The sequence below is a fragment of the Rhipicephalus microplus genome, chromosome 2 (genome assembly GCF_043290135.1).
Source record: "Rhipicephalus microplus isolate Deutch F79 chromosome 2, USDA_Rmic, whole genome shotgun sequence".
NCBI lineage: Eukaryota > Metazoa > Arthropoda > Arachnida > Ixodida > Ixodidae > Rhipicephalus > Rhipicephalus microplus.
Genome location: NC_134701.1, coordinates 300,775,189 through 300,793,274, shown reverse-complemented (window position 1 = coordinate 300,793,274; position 18,086 = coordinate 300,775,189). Strand labels below are relative to the sequence as shown.

General features: G+C 46.9%; 1 protein-coding gene across 1 annotated transcript in view; it reads left to right on the top strand.

The window, feature by feature from the left end:
- Positions 1–18,086, top strand: part of LOC142783843 (bridge-like lipid transfer protein family member 1) — a 91,385-nt gene that overhangs the window by 62,958 nt on the left and 10,341 nt on the right. The window contains exon 4 of the mRNA XM_075882525.1: positions 7,773–7,990. Coding sequence (XP_075738640.1) covers positions 7,773–7,990 — 218 coding nt within the window. The remainder of the gene's footprint in view (positions 1–7,772; positions 7,991–18,086) is intronic.

The following is an 18,086-nucleotide window of genomic DNA, read 5'->3' as shown; positions in this document are numbered from 1 at the left end:
CTGTCGCACGTGGCACAGCTTGGTGGATTGGGGCGTTGAAGTGTTGCGCTCTGCTTCCCTCACTTTTTTTTATCTTGTGATGCACGAGTTAGGAAAAGTCATCTAAATTAGTTAGATAAATGTGTATTGTTTGTTCTTTGGTTTGTACCGACCGCGTCTTCTGCGTCCGTTCACTCCAAGAGCGTGGTGTGGTGCTCGTTCGCCATATCGAGACCCCACGTTGGCGCCCAACGTGGGGCTCTTGGAGTACGGGACGACAGTTTTTGTGGTTCGGTACAGGCTTTTGTTAGAGCCGAGGTTGTAGGCCTCGAGGGGACTTCTCATCGCTGGCGTCGGCGGTGTGCTTTGTTGAGAAGCGAGGAAATTGAATTTGTGATGTGTGTGAATTTGTCGGCAGGTTGAATTTTTATTTTTTTTGCTTGCAAGTGTTGTTATTTTTGTTGGTGTTAGTTTTCAAAACCGTTGTTGAATTGGGACGAGAGCCATGCGGTCTGCATCCTGGGGTGAGCAAGGCCTAGAGCACGTGGTTTGTAGGCCAGGCCCGAAGCGAGTGAGTACGGAAGCCTCGTGGGTGGTCCGATTTTCTGTAAATAGCTACTTCTATCTGTTTGGGCTCAGGGAGCCGGGCGTCGTTGCTGACTTGTATTGCGGCTCGACGCCGGGGCGTCGTGACACCACCCGGGGCGGTGGATGCCGATCACTCGGTAAGCTGCTGTGTGGGGCGAGCGATAGGGCCCCCTCAGAGTGGATGTCTCTTCGCGGCTGCCTCTTCTGCGCCTAGGCTGGGTGCTGGGTGGATGCCGGTTGTTGCCGAGCGACTTATTAGGCCTAAGGCTCTGCACAGCCGCCTGTCGCACGTGGCACAACTAGGTGGATCGGGGCGTTGAGGTGTTGCGCTCTGCTTCCCTCGCTTTTTTTTTATCTTGTGATGCACGAGTTAGGAAAAGTGATTTTTGTTTTATTTTGATGGGCGTCTCGGCCGCCGCCAATGTATTAGCTAGCAGTACTGACCATCATACCACGTGGCCCAAAAGCCCGTAGCTTCCTTCCCTAGGCCCTGCTCCATTGTTTCTTTCGAGTTTTTTTTTTATGTATTCAGCGGGAAAGATGTGACCCACGGCCGGCTGTCTTCTGCGCCTCGTCAGCGTCGCTGGCCAGGAATGCGGTCGTGAGGTCGGGCGATGAAGACGCCTGGGACCTGCGCAACTGCCTGCAGTCTGGCGCCTTTGTGAGTGCTGGTCGCAACTGGAAGACGTGTCGGCGTTAGCGACGGTTCGTCGCGGCGACAGCAACGTTGATGTTGCGGGGCCGGTACTGAGGTGAAGTTGAGCCAAACAGTGGAGCAGTGTCGACCGGCGGTGGTGTCGTGGTGCAAGGACATTACGGGCATGTGATGTCATTTTTTTGTTGAAGCTTGCGTAGCTTATCTTTTTGTTTTCGGGATATGGTTTGATTTAAGGTTAAAAAAATGTAGGAGTGCTGACACCTCCTGTAAAGGTGTTTGTGCTGCGTGGCACACGTGTCTCGCACAGAAGCCATATTTTGGGGGTGACAACTGCCGGACGATAGATGGCGTTGTGTTCACGTTGAGTACCACTGTTGGTAGAGTGGTAGCGTGGTGGTGACCCCTGGCGGAAGGCAGGCCTTGCTGGCAGGCGAGAGTTGAGGTGCTCTTGCTCTTGCCACGATGCTCTTGCCACGATGATTGCGGCGGGCAATTTGAACTTGGCCAACATGTCGCGGCAGTATATACGTTTTGTTTGGTTGTCATACCGAAGCAGCCAAGCAAACGGTGTTCTAGCAGACAACACGCTCCGCGCTCGCCGCTTCCGGCCGCTGCCACCGCTGGTTTCCTCCAGTTCGCGCATGCGCTCAATAGTGCAGATGTGCAGGTGGCAGTACTTGTTGTGATACGTGCCGAGAAAAGGGGAAGCTTGTGAAAAAGCAGAAAAAGGAGCGGAGGAGAAAAGCAAAGGAATGAGTTGAACCACCGTGTGTGCGTTGCACGATGTGACCCGCGTGAAAGTGTGGGGCAGCGGTGGAGCGCGTGCTCCTCTCTTATCTTACTCCTTGGCTCATAATAAACGTGGTTAAGCGTATTCACAAGAACTCCTGCGAAAGCAGAACGAAAGCAGAAGCAGGCCATCAGAAAGGCTACTGGTATCGCTATCAATTCTCAGCATTGCTGAACGAAAGGGAACATCCGTGTTCAGAACCTTTCAGATCCAAAAATATTGTTTATAAAATAACTAGTTGCTTTTGGGATTAACTATGGCAGCTACAAACAGCACCAAGGGTAAGCTTTCTGTCGCGCCGAAAATAACTGGGTTGAAAAAAATGAGTTTTCGGTCCATTTAAGCTATTATTACGTTTCTTATTCTTCTTATGTACCGCCGCAAACCGTTTGTTATGCCGTTTGCTTTTTATATACTCGCTAGCGTGCAATCATTTTTCTTGAGCGAGAGAACATGTGCACCTCAGAAACTCTTCAGACCTATATGGGGTGTTTTGTCATGTGGCGGCGACTATGAAGGAAGCGGCATCCACTCTGGTAGAAATGAAACACATTAATAAGCTAAATTGTGGCCAGAAGTCAAGTAATTCAAAGTGCAAGCACTGTGCAGTATACTCTGATAGCGGCAATAAGTGTCGTCGGCCTTCGGTAATCTTATCATCGGCGGAATACATCTTGTATTCATGCAGTGCTCAGTGATCGCACCTTCCAGCGTTATTGCTGGAGAGCACGTAAGCTCGTGAATTATCAATACGCATACTGCGCTTAGTCTGAATAGTATACGATTTTACTATTTTTGTACGATCTGAATAGCACAAATTAGCCCAAACCAGCCCACTTCTGAATAGTCCTTGTTCAGTTTTTATGCCCTAAATGTACATTATGATTATGAAGAACGCAGAAAGGGAGAGCTGTGCAAATTTTGACCGCAGGCTCCTACCGTAGAATGTCACGTGCAGGGGTGGCATGGGCTGCACAGAGCGCGTAAGTGTAGGTGTCCAAAACGCTGTCTGACAGCTCCCAACCGCGTGGTGTGTGCTCATCAGTGAATGATGCTGACGTGTACTACTAAACACCTCTGAAGCTATACTGCGCCACCATCCCATGGGCAGCGTGGCTCGATTAAGTGTGCTGCTGGTGGAGGAGGGTAATACGCTCGAACCGCAAGGATGTACCCTTGTAGACGCTTTGATCGCCTCGGCGGCGAGATCTTCTAGGTCAATGAACTTGCATTCCTTGAAGTGTGCCGCAAAAGTCTCGTGCTCTTGCCATGTAACGCGCTCAACATTTTCTGTGTTCGTGGTGAGAGGTTTAGCGAGATGATACAGTTCGTCCACTGCCTGTGCATACTGCAGCAAGGATGCGTTTAGATGCTGGGTGCGAAGCACCAACTCACTATGCAACCGCCACTCATAATTATCCGGAAGGAATTCACCGCAGAAGTTGTCGCGAAACTCCTCTACCGTGTGGACGCGATATCCGGTTAACCAGAACCATCGAGCCACTTGCTCTGTGAGTGACACCGGGACAACGGGCTCGAGAAGTTTGGCGTCAGAAAGCCCCGTTGCTAGCTGATAGTGGAGCAACCGGTCGAGAAACTCTTTGGCACTCTTTCAGTCGTGGTAGCCAATGTAGGTAGGCATGTCTAACTTGAGGCATTGGCCCACATTCTGCACAGGGGCCTGCGCTGTGTTCTGTAGGGCACTGGCCAGGCTTTGCATAACTGACAGTGTATTCTGCGAGAGTATCTTGCTCGGGGGCAACTTATTGCCCGAAGACTTGCCTGCAGTTGCGCCGTGTGTTCGAGCAACTTGTGGCGGTGCCTCTCTCGCGTCACGATGTGACGGGGCGGAAGGCATGGTGCTTTCTGTCGTAGGCCTAGTTCCTGCTAATGCGGTCTCTGCAACATCCTGGTCATCCCGCATGAAATGAGCACTATCTATCTACACTGTCCGAAAGCCCGAAAAGTGCCCCCTCTAGCCAAAGGATCGATAATCTGCGACGCGACGTCAGACAACATGAACAAATCTTGGAATTCTGACATGCCTGTTGTTCTATGTTGACGGAGCGTTGGTAGTCGCCCGTGTCCACAAAACTAGTGGTGTTGCCACATTAATTTGAAGGGCGCCAGATGAAGGGGGTTCGCACAATGTACGCTGGTGCAGAAGCCTAGCTAATGTTCCAGCCGCACACAGTCGTACCGTGCATGATTAACGTCCCCATTCTGTACCTCTGGTTGTCATAGCTACGATGAGTTCGGGCGAACAAGGCAACAGGCTAGGTCAACAAAACAACCCTTTATTGCTATATTAGCAACAACGCGTAAATGTTGCGCAGAGGGACTGTTTGCTCTAAGAAGATAAGAAAGAGTTTACAGTTACGCCTTTTGACTTCGATTGCCTTGGCTCACAGGGAAATCCGGGTGTTGTCCTCTCTGTATGGTGGCCGGTGCAAGAGAGAGCATCTTGCTGTGGGCATGCGCAATTTGACCAACCTCCCGGTTTTCATCACCCCAACAAGGGTTGCTTCCCTCTCTGAGGGAGGGTAACCCGTTTCCTGAGCTGGGAAAGGGGAATGGCGCTCACCGGCCGTTTAGGTGAACGGGCCCTTCGAGAGAGGCTTCATTGTCCCTGTCTCAAAGGGACCGACGTGTCCTCGCAATCAGGCGGCCGCACTGCCTTAAAAAGGAAAGGAAGAATGGGCGCTCGTGCTTCTCCACAGAAAAAAAAGCTGTTTTATGCAAGAAGTGTGCAGCCAACCTTTGTTTCACACATTAAGAAACTTAGTGTGATGGCATTATAAGAATCAGCTTTTTTCGGTGACAAAACTGCTCAACAGCCACGATAACTCTTTAACCATCTCATGTGCTCTGAACCTTGTTTTTAATTCATGTGTAAGTATTTAATCTACAATGTGATAAAATCATTTGCATTGTAATATAGGCATTGGTATCAATGAAGCTATACCTGGTTTGCCTTTACTGAAGGTTAGAACTCAGCTCAGCCATTTTCTGAGCTCTGTGCCACCACGAGAGTTTTGGCTGTTGGCCACTCACATTTTCTTTGCCGATAACCTGGAAAAGGCAACAAGCTGGCAGAAGAACTAACACTTATAGTGTTAATATAACAGACTCTAGAGGAAAAACTGGTCCGGAAAAGTTAACAAAGCACTGGGTTCGAGCTCCCACTTTCCAATTGAGATCAAGACTTCTTGTCCAGCAAGACATGACGGTAGTGCATTACAATACCGTGATTCTCACATTAAGCATCTGAGACTTTGCGTTTGGCAGTGAGCTTTTTATCTTTGCAAAGCAAAGCTTGGTACCACTTTATGAATTGCGCCGGATTTCTTCGGAGGTCTGTCACTGTCAAAAATGATTGGTTTAACCTCAATCAAGACTGAATGATGACAAGCAACTGATTCACTTTACTACGTCTGATTTAAAAGTTCTTTTATAGTAACATAGTCTTAAATCTTTCAATCATCTAGTCACTCTCCTGGGCTTTTTTTTTTGGAGGTATGAACTACCTTTCAGTGTGTGCTTTGATCATGCTCCCAAATTAAGAGCTGGAATAAACAACTGTCTCTTGAGCTATACTTACATCGTAATGTTTATGCATTGTATATTATTTGAACGTGATAGCTTTAAAAAGCCCATTTCAAAGAAATTTCGGTGTTGGCGTTGCTGTCAGCGTCTCCGGTTGTGAGTGAGGAAACATCTTGTCCGCGCAAAAAAAAAAAAAAAAATCAAGAAACCTGTCAATAAAAAAAACTTCAGTATGAGTCCGAATCGAACCCAGGCTCTCTGCGTGACAATCAGGTGTTATACCATAGAGGCACGCCAATGGCCGAAACTGATTCGAAAAAAAAAAAAATATGAATTTCATGTAGTAGAAGTTTTTATTAATATTGTGCTAGTCAAAAAAGCGAGGCCTTATGTTTACACTTTTTTTGTTCATGTAGTAGAAAAAATTTCTTCAATCCACGCAATATTGAGTGGTAGAAGCATATAATCGCGTGTGGCACCTAAAAATGTTAAATGCACGAGTGGTTGTTAGAAAGGCCCAGCCATTACAGGCCGCTTAAAGTTATGTTCACTTGTTGCTTTGCGCACTCGTAAAAGCCCCTTTGCTGATTCGAAAAAGGAACAATTATGGTGCAGTGGGCACTTCGCAACTGTACTTGCTGTAGACATTCTACGATAGTTTGAAACAGCCAGTGTTCAACGCACAATTGTTGTTTCTCTCTTGGTACGGTTGAGGCATACACAAAGACCGAAGCTAGGCTAGTAATTGAAAAGGTGATTCGCACTGGACCCGATTACGCTATTGCAGTCTACTTTTGAAAACGAAGCTCAAGTGTCCTCGAGGATTTGTAATTTTTGTGTTTGTAACTGTTGTGTAATTGTTGTCACACAATATACATAACACTCAATGGCGTCACCTGTGCCATATCCATCAATTGCTACCACATGTAATAATAATAATAATAATAATAATAATAATAATAATAATAATAATAATAATAATAATAATAATAATGGAATTATAATTTTTATTTGTACTACAATGTGCAAGGCTAGACACCCAATTCGCTTACGATTCGTCTGCTAGCTCGTCATTGCTGGGTGAAAGAGATCAGATGCTACAAATGTGAGGTTCTAAAGTAGCTTATAGTAGCTTTTATGTTGGCCTGCAACACTGTGTTACCATGTTTACAAAGAAAAGAAATAACTAATAAAGAAACGAACGAACAAGTTTCGTGAACTGGAGTCGTCATTGCGGTCGCCGTTGTTGGAGCCTGGTGCAAAGCTAGTCCGTGTACCTCAATGTAGGTAAATCTGCTCTCCCTCGCTATGCCTCATACATGACAAACGTGTTTTCGTACAAGAAACTACGCAGAGGCAGAAACAGTCCGAGAAGTGACGTGGGAATATAGCACACCGTTAGCGGTTGCTGCTTGAACGTTGGCACCTCCAATCACAGCACGTGCGACCCGGGCGGCTGAAGCAAGATCGTACTCCAGCGCCACAAATTGTCATGACCGCCACGTGGCCCATCTCTCCGGCAGAGCTTTCAAACTGAGTTTATTGTAGTAACGTTGGCTGCGAGTAGTGCATTGTCATGATTAGGGCATGGTCATGTGTCCTCCTTTCTCTTGTGTGCTATATTATTTGCGCCACCCTAAGTTATCATGGACCATTAAAACGTGCCCAACTTTTAATTTTACCCTGCGAGTCACTTGATGGGCACTTCTCACTCTTCCCTAAAGATCCAAATGACAGACCTATTGACATATCCATCCTACACTTTGCCAGGGTGTCAGTCTCTTTGGTGTGATGCCAGGCCAGTTCTCTTCTACATATCATGTGCATGAAATACATATCTAAACTGTATTGTTTACAGAGAAGCAGTGGGATCTTGCCCAACTTGCACCTGAAAACACAATTTGTTTGCACTGCAGGATCAGGTCAGTTTGTGCTTCTTGTTTATGCAAAAGCCAGTGGAGCCTTGAACCTGCTCCTCTGTACACTAGAATTAAGTTTCTTTTTCCTATTGTGCTCCCTTGGATGTGCTTTCTCATTATCCAGAAGGACATTACGGGTGCTTGGCCCAATTAGAAGTAACCCATCAAACATACGAGCAGGCCTGGCAGAAAGCTTGTTTGGCTTACATTAGTGCAGGTGAATTCTCAAGTGCAGGGATGTACAAAGCAGAGAAGGTGTAATGTGAAAATGAGCAGCTGTGCTTGTTTTCAGCATGTGCAGATGCGGAGGCCCGCGTGTTTGTTCTCCTCAATGGCCTGGAGCTCCACATCTACAACCGGTCCGAGCTGTACGCCCGCCTGGAGCACCTGTTTGGCCTGGAACCTAGTGTGCTGCCGCCGCCTTGTGAGATGCCGCCCAAGAAGCCAGAGGAGCCTAGCAGCGCAGTGCAGCAGTGTCACCCCTGGCGGGACCTTGTTCCGGTTGTTAAGGTTCGAGCTCAGCTGTATTTTATCCACGATGGGACGCTGTGCCCTTAGACATGTCTGCATGTGACCAATTAGTAGGCATCTCTATAACTTTACCATGAAATGCTTCTGCAGAGAGAGGATTTTGTCATGCTGTGCTCGGAAAATGAACAAGTAGAATGGCTTTTTGAATTTTCGAGAACATATTGCTTGTAAAATTGGGTTTGTACAGCAAAAATCAGTTTTGAACATAGTTTGTACTATGTAATGACTTATTTACCATATTTGCTCTCATAATAGGTGCACCTTCAGTTTAATCACAAGAGATCAGATTTTTTTTATTTACGCACATAATAGGTGCACCCCAAACTTGGCTGTGATCAGTAGTTCTGTACCGTGCTCGCTCGGTTGCAATTCGACTTCCTCTTACATTAATTAGAGCTAGGAAAAAGGAAAGAGAAAAGACCGTGACAGCGCTGCGATATCATCGCGAGCTCGCCGAGTGATGAAAAAAGGGCGGTTACTTGGGTGTCAGAGTAACCTTTGCATCGGCGCTGGTATGGCTCCGGCCGCTAGCCCGTCCGCTTGTGCTTCACATGGAACATGCGATCATGTGCATGTCAATTGTGCATTGAGTTTTCTGTTTGAAAAAAGCGTTGTAATCATGTCGTCCACTAATTTAAAAGCGTTTTGGCTTTCCGATGGGAGCTTTTGCCTTTGCTGCCACTACGTGGACTTGCGCAACCTCGGCGGACTTCTGTTGCCGTTGATTTTCTGGCCACGAACTTAAACATTGTTTCACGCGTGCTACTCCTGGAGCAGTGCTTGAGTGCAATCTTTTCGATTCCCAACCTTCATGTTGTCTCGTACAAACTTCCTGCGACAACATGCCGCCAAATTATAGGGTACGCCTAATCACAGCAGTCGCGGGCGATTGAAGCTGCGGTATTGTGCAGAGTCAACTTAACTTTTTTTGGTGGCTCTACTTGAAGTAAAAGGGGCTTAGGTGGCACTTGTAACACTCAAATAGTGGTTTGCTATTATATTGCAGTGTCTTGCATATGGTTTGCAAGCCCGTGAAATCCAATGATCGGTATACTGTTGAGCGCACAAAATCTTAATATAGGTGGCCTGGAACGCAAGTGGCGAATTATTGAGGTAGTGCTTTCTTTTGGTAGTTTTTTTTTGCTTTCATTTTGGTGGCAGCGTGGGTATTTTGATGCTAATATTTAGTGATTTGAATGAGCACCGCGACGCATTCCTTGATTCTCTGACACGCCAGACTGCATGCTTAACACATTTTCTGCTAGTGCCCTGGTGTAGCCTATAGAGAAGGTTGTTCCGGCTGTAGTGCGGATATTCGTAGCTTCGGCGATGAATACTTTACCTATAGTGTATGCTGTAGTCAGATATGTAACTTTTGGAAAATTGACCCTGTGTAATAGGTGCACACTGAACTTGGAGCCGAATTTTATAAAAAAAAAAGTGTGCCTGTTATGCGAGTTGATATGGTGTTCGTTAGCCTATTTATTTGATGGTTGACCTAATGGTTGACCCAGCATTCTATACATGTTTCTTTATTTCTGTACATAAACTTCAGTAGCTTATGTATCATTATGCCCTGTTTTCTAATATGCAAATATTTGTTACTTAAATTTGTAGCTTTTAAAGGGACACTAAAGAGCAACTATGACTTGTTTTAGATTGACAAATCAATTCAAATCAATTGATTCAAACTAACAAAATCTAAACCAATGAGATTAATTGAATTGGTTTCAATCCAATTAGATTGATTTGGTTTGGGATTAACTGCCTTATGTTTCGCTATCATACATTCAGTGTTAGCAAAGAAAATCAAGGTTGAAGCTTCATTTTTCAATCTCGCGCCAAAATCTCTGCGCATGATCTAAAGAATTACAAGATGTATTTTCGATATTTTTGTGGCATTCGCTCAATGAAATTTTCTGAAACTTATAATAAGTCTATGGCACCCATAGATTACAGTGTAAAGTCGAAGTCCGATTTCTCAGACGCCCGAAATCAGCTGTGGCCCCTTCAAGTTCTCCATAGAGTCAATGTATTAAAAAGCCATGATGATGCGTTAGTTGAAAGCTTCTATTAAGACGTGGAATTGGCAACGAGTAAAGTAAAAAACACAGTACCGTATTTACTGGCGTAATGAATGCACTTCTTTTTTTCTCGAAAAATCTAAGCAAATTTTGGAGGTGCATTTATTACGCGAGGTAAATTTTATGAAAACTTTTTCGGGAGGAGTAAAAAATGCGGTAATGCGAAGAAAAAGTTGGGTCGCTTAGCCTTTTGCAATTGACATACGCGTACAGTGTTTGGGAATGGCTTCTTTGTTGCACTTCATTCACTTCACTGGTTGATGGCACTATCTTCTGCAAGCTGTCCCTGAACTGCCAGCGCATGCCATAAAAGGGTTTCGTGGCTATCTTTTCTCACAATCGTTTAACCGCAACGGTGGTATCTGCTGTGATCTCGAGGGGCACCCAAAAACGTGCGCTATGATACACTTTGTGAACTTTGCGATGAATTCGCACGACGACCACGAAACGCCATGGATATTGCCACGAGTAACTTCTTTGATAATATCTTCACAAGACACAAAACTTGATGACCAAGATGGCGCCAGTCTAGCATAAACCCAAAAACTAACTTCGTCTTCCTCCTTCATGCAGCCGCGTTTAGCGGCTGTTATGTATCATGTCCCTCGGTGGTAGAAGCACCGTCCCTGTTCTGAATCTATGCAAGTGATGTTGAAGGGGTGTAATAGGGCTTTAGCCGAGCCATGTGAACGGTGTCGCTCGGAGCTGACGATGGCTTTGTTGGATCGCTTGGTACAATCTCGTACGCGACGTCTGTCACTTGGCGAACGATACGGAATGGTCCAGTGTAGGGCGACATCAGCTTCTCAGACAGTCCCACATGCCGAGTGGGTGACCAGAGGAGCAGAAGAGAAACCGGGGAAAAGTGCACGTCCCTATAGTGAGAATCGTAGAGCTTTCGTTGGTGCACCTGTGAGGCCTGTAGACGGTTATGGACGACTTGGCGTGCATGGTTGGCACGGGCGATGGCTTCCCCGGCATATTCAGTGGCCACAGGTAGCAAAGTGTCCAAGGGTACAGTTGGGTCCCGGCCATATAGGAGATAGAAGGGCGAATAGCCGGCAGTGATGTGACGGGATGAATTGTAGGGGAACGTCACACACGGCAAATGAATGTCCCAATCCTGGTGGTCTTGCGCAACGTATTTAGCAAGCATATCGGTTAGGGTCCTGTTGAGGCGCTCCGTGAGGCCATTTGACTGGGGATGGTACGAAGTAGTGAATTTGTGCTTGGTATGGCAAGACCTCAAAATTTCATGGACAGCTTATAAGAATGTGCGGCCACGGCCGGTGAAAAGTTGACGGGGAGCACCATGCACGAATATTATGTCGTACAGCACAAAGTCCACAACGTTGCTAGCGCAACTGGTCGGGAGTCCTCGTGTGATTGCGTACCGCGTCACGTAGTCTGTGGCAACAGCAATCCATTTATTTCCGGCTGTGGAGAGTGGAAAAGGCCCCAACAGGTCGAGACGCACTCGAAAGAAAGGTTCAGTGGGAACGTCGATCGGCTGAAGGTAGCCGGCTGGGAGGGCAGACGGTGTTTTGCGACGCTGGCAGGGCTCGCAAGCGGATACATAGCGTCGAACAGAGTGGGCAAGTTCGTGCCAAAAAAATCGATATCGTACCCGATTGTATGTGCGAGAAACTGGGCCAAATGGCCCGTTATGGGAGCGTCATGAAGTTGGTGCAGGACAGTAGAACGCAGGTGCGTTAAGATGACAGAAAGTAAGTCTGATTTCGAAGAAATCGGACTTACTTCCTGTAACCTTGATTCCTTCGGAATCAAGGTTACGGCGGTATAGGATATATCGTCGAACAGAGCGGGCAAGTCCGTGCCAAAAAAATCGATGTCGTACCCGATTGTATGTGCGAGAAACGCCCAAATGGCCCGTTATGGGAGCGTCATGAAGTTGGTGCAGGACAGTAGAACGCAGGTGCGTTAAGATGACAGAAAGTAAGTCTGATTTCGAAGAAATCGGACTTACTTTCTGTAACCTTGATTCCTTCGGAATCAAGGTTACGGCGGTATAGGATCCCGTCTTTCACCAAAAACATTCATAGGGACGAGTCGCGAGGTGTGACTCCAGTTTTTCAATGATGGCTCATAAAGAAGCATCCCGACGTTGCTCTTTGCCAATGTTCAGCAGCTGCGACACTGAAAAAAACATCCGCGATAGCGTCAGTATCGGTTGCTTCGTTCACAGGGTAGCGGGATAAACAATCCGCATCCTGATGTAATCGCCCTGTTTTATGCATTACAGAGAATGTGTATTCCTGGAAGCGTAGGGCCCAACGAGCGAGATGTCCTGTGGGGTCATTCAGGGAGGCTAGCCAGCAGAGCGCATGATGATCCGGGACAACAGGATATGGACAAAACTTGGCGACTGCCCATACAAAGGCGAGGCACTCGCGCTTGGTGATGGAATAGTTGCGCTCGGCTGGAGGTAAGTCGACTTGCGTAGGCTATAACACGGTCGTGTCCCCGTTGGTGCTGCAATAGCACAGCTCCTATGCCGTGTCCACTGGCGTCCGTGTGAACCTCAGTTGGGGCTCATGGATCAAAGTGAGCCAAGATTGGTGGCGTTGTAAGCAGTGTCGTAAGTTGCAAAAACGATGGCACTTGGTCATGGCCCCAGATAAATGAGGCGTCTTTCTTCAGGAGGTCTGCTAGGGGGCGTGTAATGTTCGCAAAGTCCTTAACAAAGCATCTGAAATAGGAGCACAACCCCACAAAACTGCAGAAATCCTTTGTGGTCCTCGGAACGGGAAAATTTGTGACTGCGCGAATTTTCTCTGGGTCTGTACGCACGCCTTGGGCATTGACCAGGTGATCGAGCACGAAAATTGGATGACGAGTGAAGTGGCACTTGGAGGCAATAAGCTGGAGTCCGGCTTGACGAAAAACGTCCAGAATAGCTGATAAACGATCGAGATGTGAGTCGAATGTGGGCGAAAAGACAATATCATCAACGTGACACAAGCAGGTGGACCATTTCAACCCTTGGAGCAATGAGTCCATCATTCTTTCAAATGTGGCTGGCACATTGCAGAGACCAAAGGGCATCACCTTAAACTGATAAAGACCATCAAGATTGATGAATGCGGTCTTCTCGCGGTCCACCTCATCGACGGCTATCTGCCAGTAGCCTGACCGAAAGTCAATAGTTGAAAAATAAGTAGCACTATACAGGCAGTCGAGGGCGTCACCGATGCGAGGTAAAGGATAAACGTCTTTTTTTGTAATTTTTTGAGGTGATGGTAATCGACACAAAAGCGTCATGTTCCATCCTTCTTTTTAACAAGGACGACTGGAGAAGCCCAGGGGCTACATGAAGGCTCGATAATGTTTTCGCAAGCATTTTCCCAACTTCCTGTTGTATTATTGCACGATCTGACGCAGAAACACGGTAGGGGCGTCGGTGAATGGGAGTCGCATGGCCAGTATTGATACAGTGGGTGACGATGGCCGTTTGGCTTAAAGAGTTGCTGGCAAAGTCGAAAATGCTACAATAGCCCTCAAGAACGTGACAAAGCGCTGCAGCTTGCTCAGACGTGCCGATGACATCATTTGCTCGATGTAGGTGCCCCAAGAATGTGATGGAGTGGAACGACTGACTGAGCTGCAGCAATCGTCCACTCTGAAGGGCTCGACATGGTCGTCTTGGAGAGCGGTAATTTTGGCTGGGGAGATACCCTGTGGTAGAACTTGCGTGGTGAGTGAGAAGTTGATCAGCGGAAGGAAGGTCGGTTTCTCATAATCGTCAGAATCATATGCGGCACAGCAACGCCATCCGATAGCATCACGGCAGGAATCGGGGCCACCATGTTATCACCATTAGGTCAGGTACTGGCGGCGTGTAGGATAAGTCGACATGTGTGACAGAGTTAGGCGGTAGACGCGTGAAATCAGTGCAGCAGAGGCTGGTTTGCGGTGGGCTGGCCGGGTCGGAAAAGAGAGGTAAATCGAGATGGAGAGAGCCAGCTGAACAGTCTATGAGGGCACAGTGCGTGGCTAGAAAATCCATACCAAGAATGAGTTCATGAGGGCAGTGTTCGATAACGGCAAAAAGAATGACAGTGCTTCTCTCCCCAATAGAAACTCGCGCAGAGCACGTGCCAAGAATTGCGGCAGTTCCTCCATCGGCGACTCGTACAGCTCGGTTGAGGGCGGGCGTGACAACTTTTCTAAGTCGGCGGCGAAGGTTAGCACTCATAATGGACACACGCGCGCCAGTATCTATCAATGCACTGACACGAACATTGTCGACAGTAACGTCCAAAAGGTTCCGGTTCGTTGTTAACGTTAATCGAGGATTTCTTACGAGAGTCGTCAACGCAGCTCCACCACCAGAAGCTGCACGGCCTAGTTTTCCGGTCGGAGATGCTGCGAATAGGTCGGGGAGGCAGCACGGCGCTGTGGGGGCGACCGGGACTGACGACGAGCAGGGGACGGTGACCGGTCGTAGCGAGGTCTGCTCAGAGGTGCTGTAGGAGCGGAAAATGTGGTCGGCGTTGATGGAGAAAGTGGTGGGGACGACTGGGAAGCAGAAGTGGTGTGATACTGAGGTGCATAATGGGATGGTGGAGCCCAGCGGCTGTGGCTGTGATGTGCGATATGACCAGCGCGTCGACAGTTAAAACATATGGGCCTGTCATCACTGGTACGCCATTCGGACGGATTGCGTTGTATGCGAGGAGCAGAAGGGGGACGATAAGAAGGCTCAGCAGAGTATACGGCAGGAACAGGATGTAGGCCGACATTCGATAGCTCTTGACGAACGACTGCTTGTATCAAAGAGATTGTGGTCGGGGAAGGCGCAGGCGTCGGTAATGGCGTTGCTACTGGTTGTGCTGCCTCAACCTCTCGACGAATGATGCGTGTGAGGTTGTCACATCAAGGGGCTTCCTGGTGGAAGGCGTCGTCACATGAAGAAGTGGCCGCTGTGTTCGGAAGGCGTACAATGCTTTGGGCTACGCGGCGGGCTTTAGCTTGTTCGAGACGTCGGCATTCTTTAAGGATGGTGTTGATGCTCGAGACGTTGTTGAAAACCAGCAGGTTCAAAGTATCGTCGACAATGCTTTTCAAGACGTGGTTAACCTTTTCATCTTCCGACATGCACTGGTCGGCCTTGGAACTAAGGGCCAAGACGTCAAGAATGTAAGAGACACATGATTCGGTAGAAGACTGTGCCCGTGTGGTAAGAGCCTTCTTCGCAGCGAGCTGACGAACATAGAAATTGCCAAACAGGTCACGGATCTTTTTTTTTTTTAAGAGATCTCAGCTTGTTATTTCGGCTTCGTGTCTTTCAAACTATGTTTGGGGAGTGCTGTCCAGGTACAAAAGCACGTTGGCGAGCATGAGCGTGGGATCCCAGCGGTGAGTAGCACTGACGCGATCATACGGGCTCAGCCAAGTGTCAAGATCAATCTTACCATCACCGGAGAAAATGCCGGGATCCCGGAGGTGCGGGAGTGTGACGTAGGTGGTGGCTTGGACTGATGAGGGTGGCGTAAAGGAAGTACCAGCAGTCGAAGCAGTGGAAGGGTCGCCGATGTTGCGACCGCTGCGCGTCTCGAGATACGGGGTTGTCCACCTCCATCAATAATGTTACGAGTAACTTCTTTAATCTGTTCAGAACACACAAAACTCAACGAGCAAGATGGCACCAGTTTAGCATCAACCCAAAAACTAACTTCGTCCTCCTCTTTCATGCAGGTAGCAATTAGCCAACATTGAAGGAAGCTACCACCGAGGCATCAAAACAAACCTGAGATAACAAGATTAATGACCGAATACGGCTGTCGCCTTGCTGTCTATCTGATGAATTACTGTAGAAAAGGTAGCTTATGTCTTGCGTTCCTTGAACTACGAGCGGATAACTGAAGGGAGAATTGCGCGTGTTACCACGTTACGGAATTTGTGAAGATTCTTTCTGAGCCACAAGCGACTTTCTTCTGGTTTTCCAGAAAGCTGTGACGCGATGGCGACGGATGGTCCTTCACTACAGCAGCAAATTCTGTCGTCGTTCTAAAATTGCGTGCATGTAGTTGAGCCTTAAAGTTTCATATTTGCAAGAAGTGAAAGTTTCATATTTGCAAGAAGTGACCGTCGGTTGGCGTGGGCAGTTTCGTGACCTTCGTTCGCTGTGTGCTTATCAGCTGCGATGTCTCTACACTCGCACCATTCGTGAATGCCGCTGTGGCACATAGATAATTAAAAAAGACTCGGGATATGCCTCGCACAAATAGAAGAGAAAAAACAACACGGCATGCGGCAGCAGGTGAAGGTGCGGAGGGAGCAAGCCGAGGTAGCCGAAGGGGGTGGTATAATAGTAAAAAGGAAAAGATCCAGTGGGCTAGGAGGCGCCTTGTGTCGGTTAGCGGGACTGCACAGCATGATTGTAGAAGGTGCATTTATTATGTGGGGAAAAAAAAACAAAACAAATTTTGATGACTGAAGTTGCATTTAATGTGCGAGTGCGTTCATTACGCAAGTATATATGTTGAGTGATTATTATTTTTTTGCGGCTAAGTGTTTACGAATGCAGTAGTGCCGGCTGGCCACATTGAGCGCGCATGTGTGTGTGTGTGCGCGTGTGACCGCCTACAGTTTCACCTTTGCCAGCTGCCCACTACTTCATCCTTGCAAACATCCCACTACGCCCCATCACTGATCCACCACTTCTGCGACCATGAAGCAAATACTCTTGAAAAGTAGCCAATATGAAATGCAAGATGGCTGTGTACTTGTATCCAGGTGTGCATTAAAATGCCATAGATTTTCTCACTGTTTCCATTTTTGTATGTTTGTATGTGACCACCTATAGTTCCACCTTTGCAAACTGCCCACTACTTTGTCCTTGCAAACATCCCACTGTACCCCATCACCGATCCACCACTTCACCGACCATAAAGACGTTATAATGAAAAAAGAATGGAAGCGACGTGTAGCTACCACTTACAAATTGTAGAATTTCTTGTACAAATATATACAGTATTTGTATATATAACCCTCCAGCGCTTCATCTTACTCATCATCATTCACTCCGTGGGTATGCTGTTATCTTTTCTTTCCTTTCTTTGGTTTTTCTTTTTAATACAAATGGCTCTTTTCGGAGCACCTAAATGAAGCATTTGCTGAATTACCATGAGAATCCTGTACTTTTGCCATGACCCACTCCGTCAGCGAAAAATACCTATTGGAAAAAGAAATGTTTTCGCTTGCAGTTGTTTTTCTGGGCTGCCCGATTTTCCGGCCATTTTCACGGTCCTTTGAGGGTCCGGGAAATTGGACGCGGACTGTCCTTTATTTTTTATCGGTTGGAAGCTACATAGAATCTAATAGACACCTTCAATATCTCTTATGTCACGTGTTTGCTGCGGCAATCTCAAAAAGCATCACTACCCGCATTTTTTTTTTTTGCACCTATTCTCGGTGTCTTGTCACAGTAAGAGTGGTGTTTTCGGGATTGTGAATGTGTACTCCACTAATATGCAAAAAATTGTTTTGCACTTTTTAATGTCCCTTTCAAAGATAAAGCATTTGATGTACTATCATGTTAGCAGTAAAATTTATTTCCAAGTTGTGAGAGTCATTTATGTATTACAATAACCTGTAATAATCTGTGCAGTAAAAGAATAAATGAGGTTCTAGGCCCATTTTAACTATGGTATGTCCAACTCTTTGTTTATTGGTTGTTTGTATCAGAATGGACTCCTAGTGGGGCTTTGAAGACTTTGTTTTTCGGAAATAATGATGTTTTCCTAAGAAGGTTTGTCGGTCAAATTATCAGCATTTAAAAACTTGAGCTGGCAAAGATTTTCTAAGGTATTTGTAGACAATTTTCTTTTGTCAAGGTCGTAGACATTGAGTTTTTAGCTGCTGTTTGATACATTGTGAACAGGGCTGCCAACATTATTGTGTTTGTTTTCGTGGTTTTGTGTCCAACTTTTACTTTTGTGGGTTCATCAATATTTTTTGCATAACAG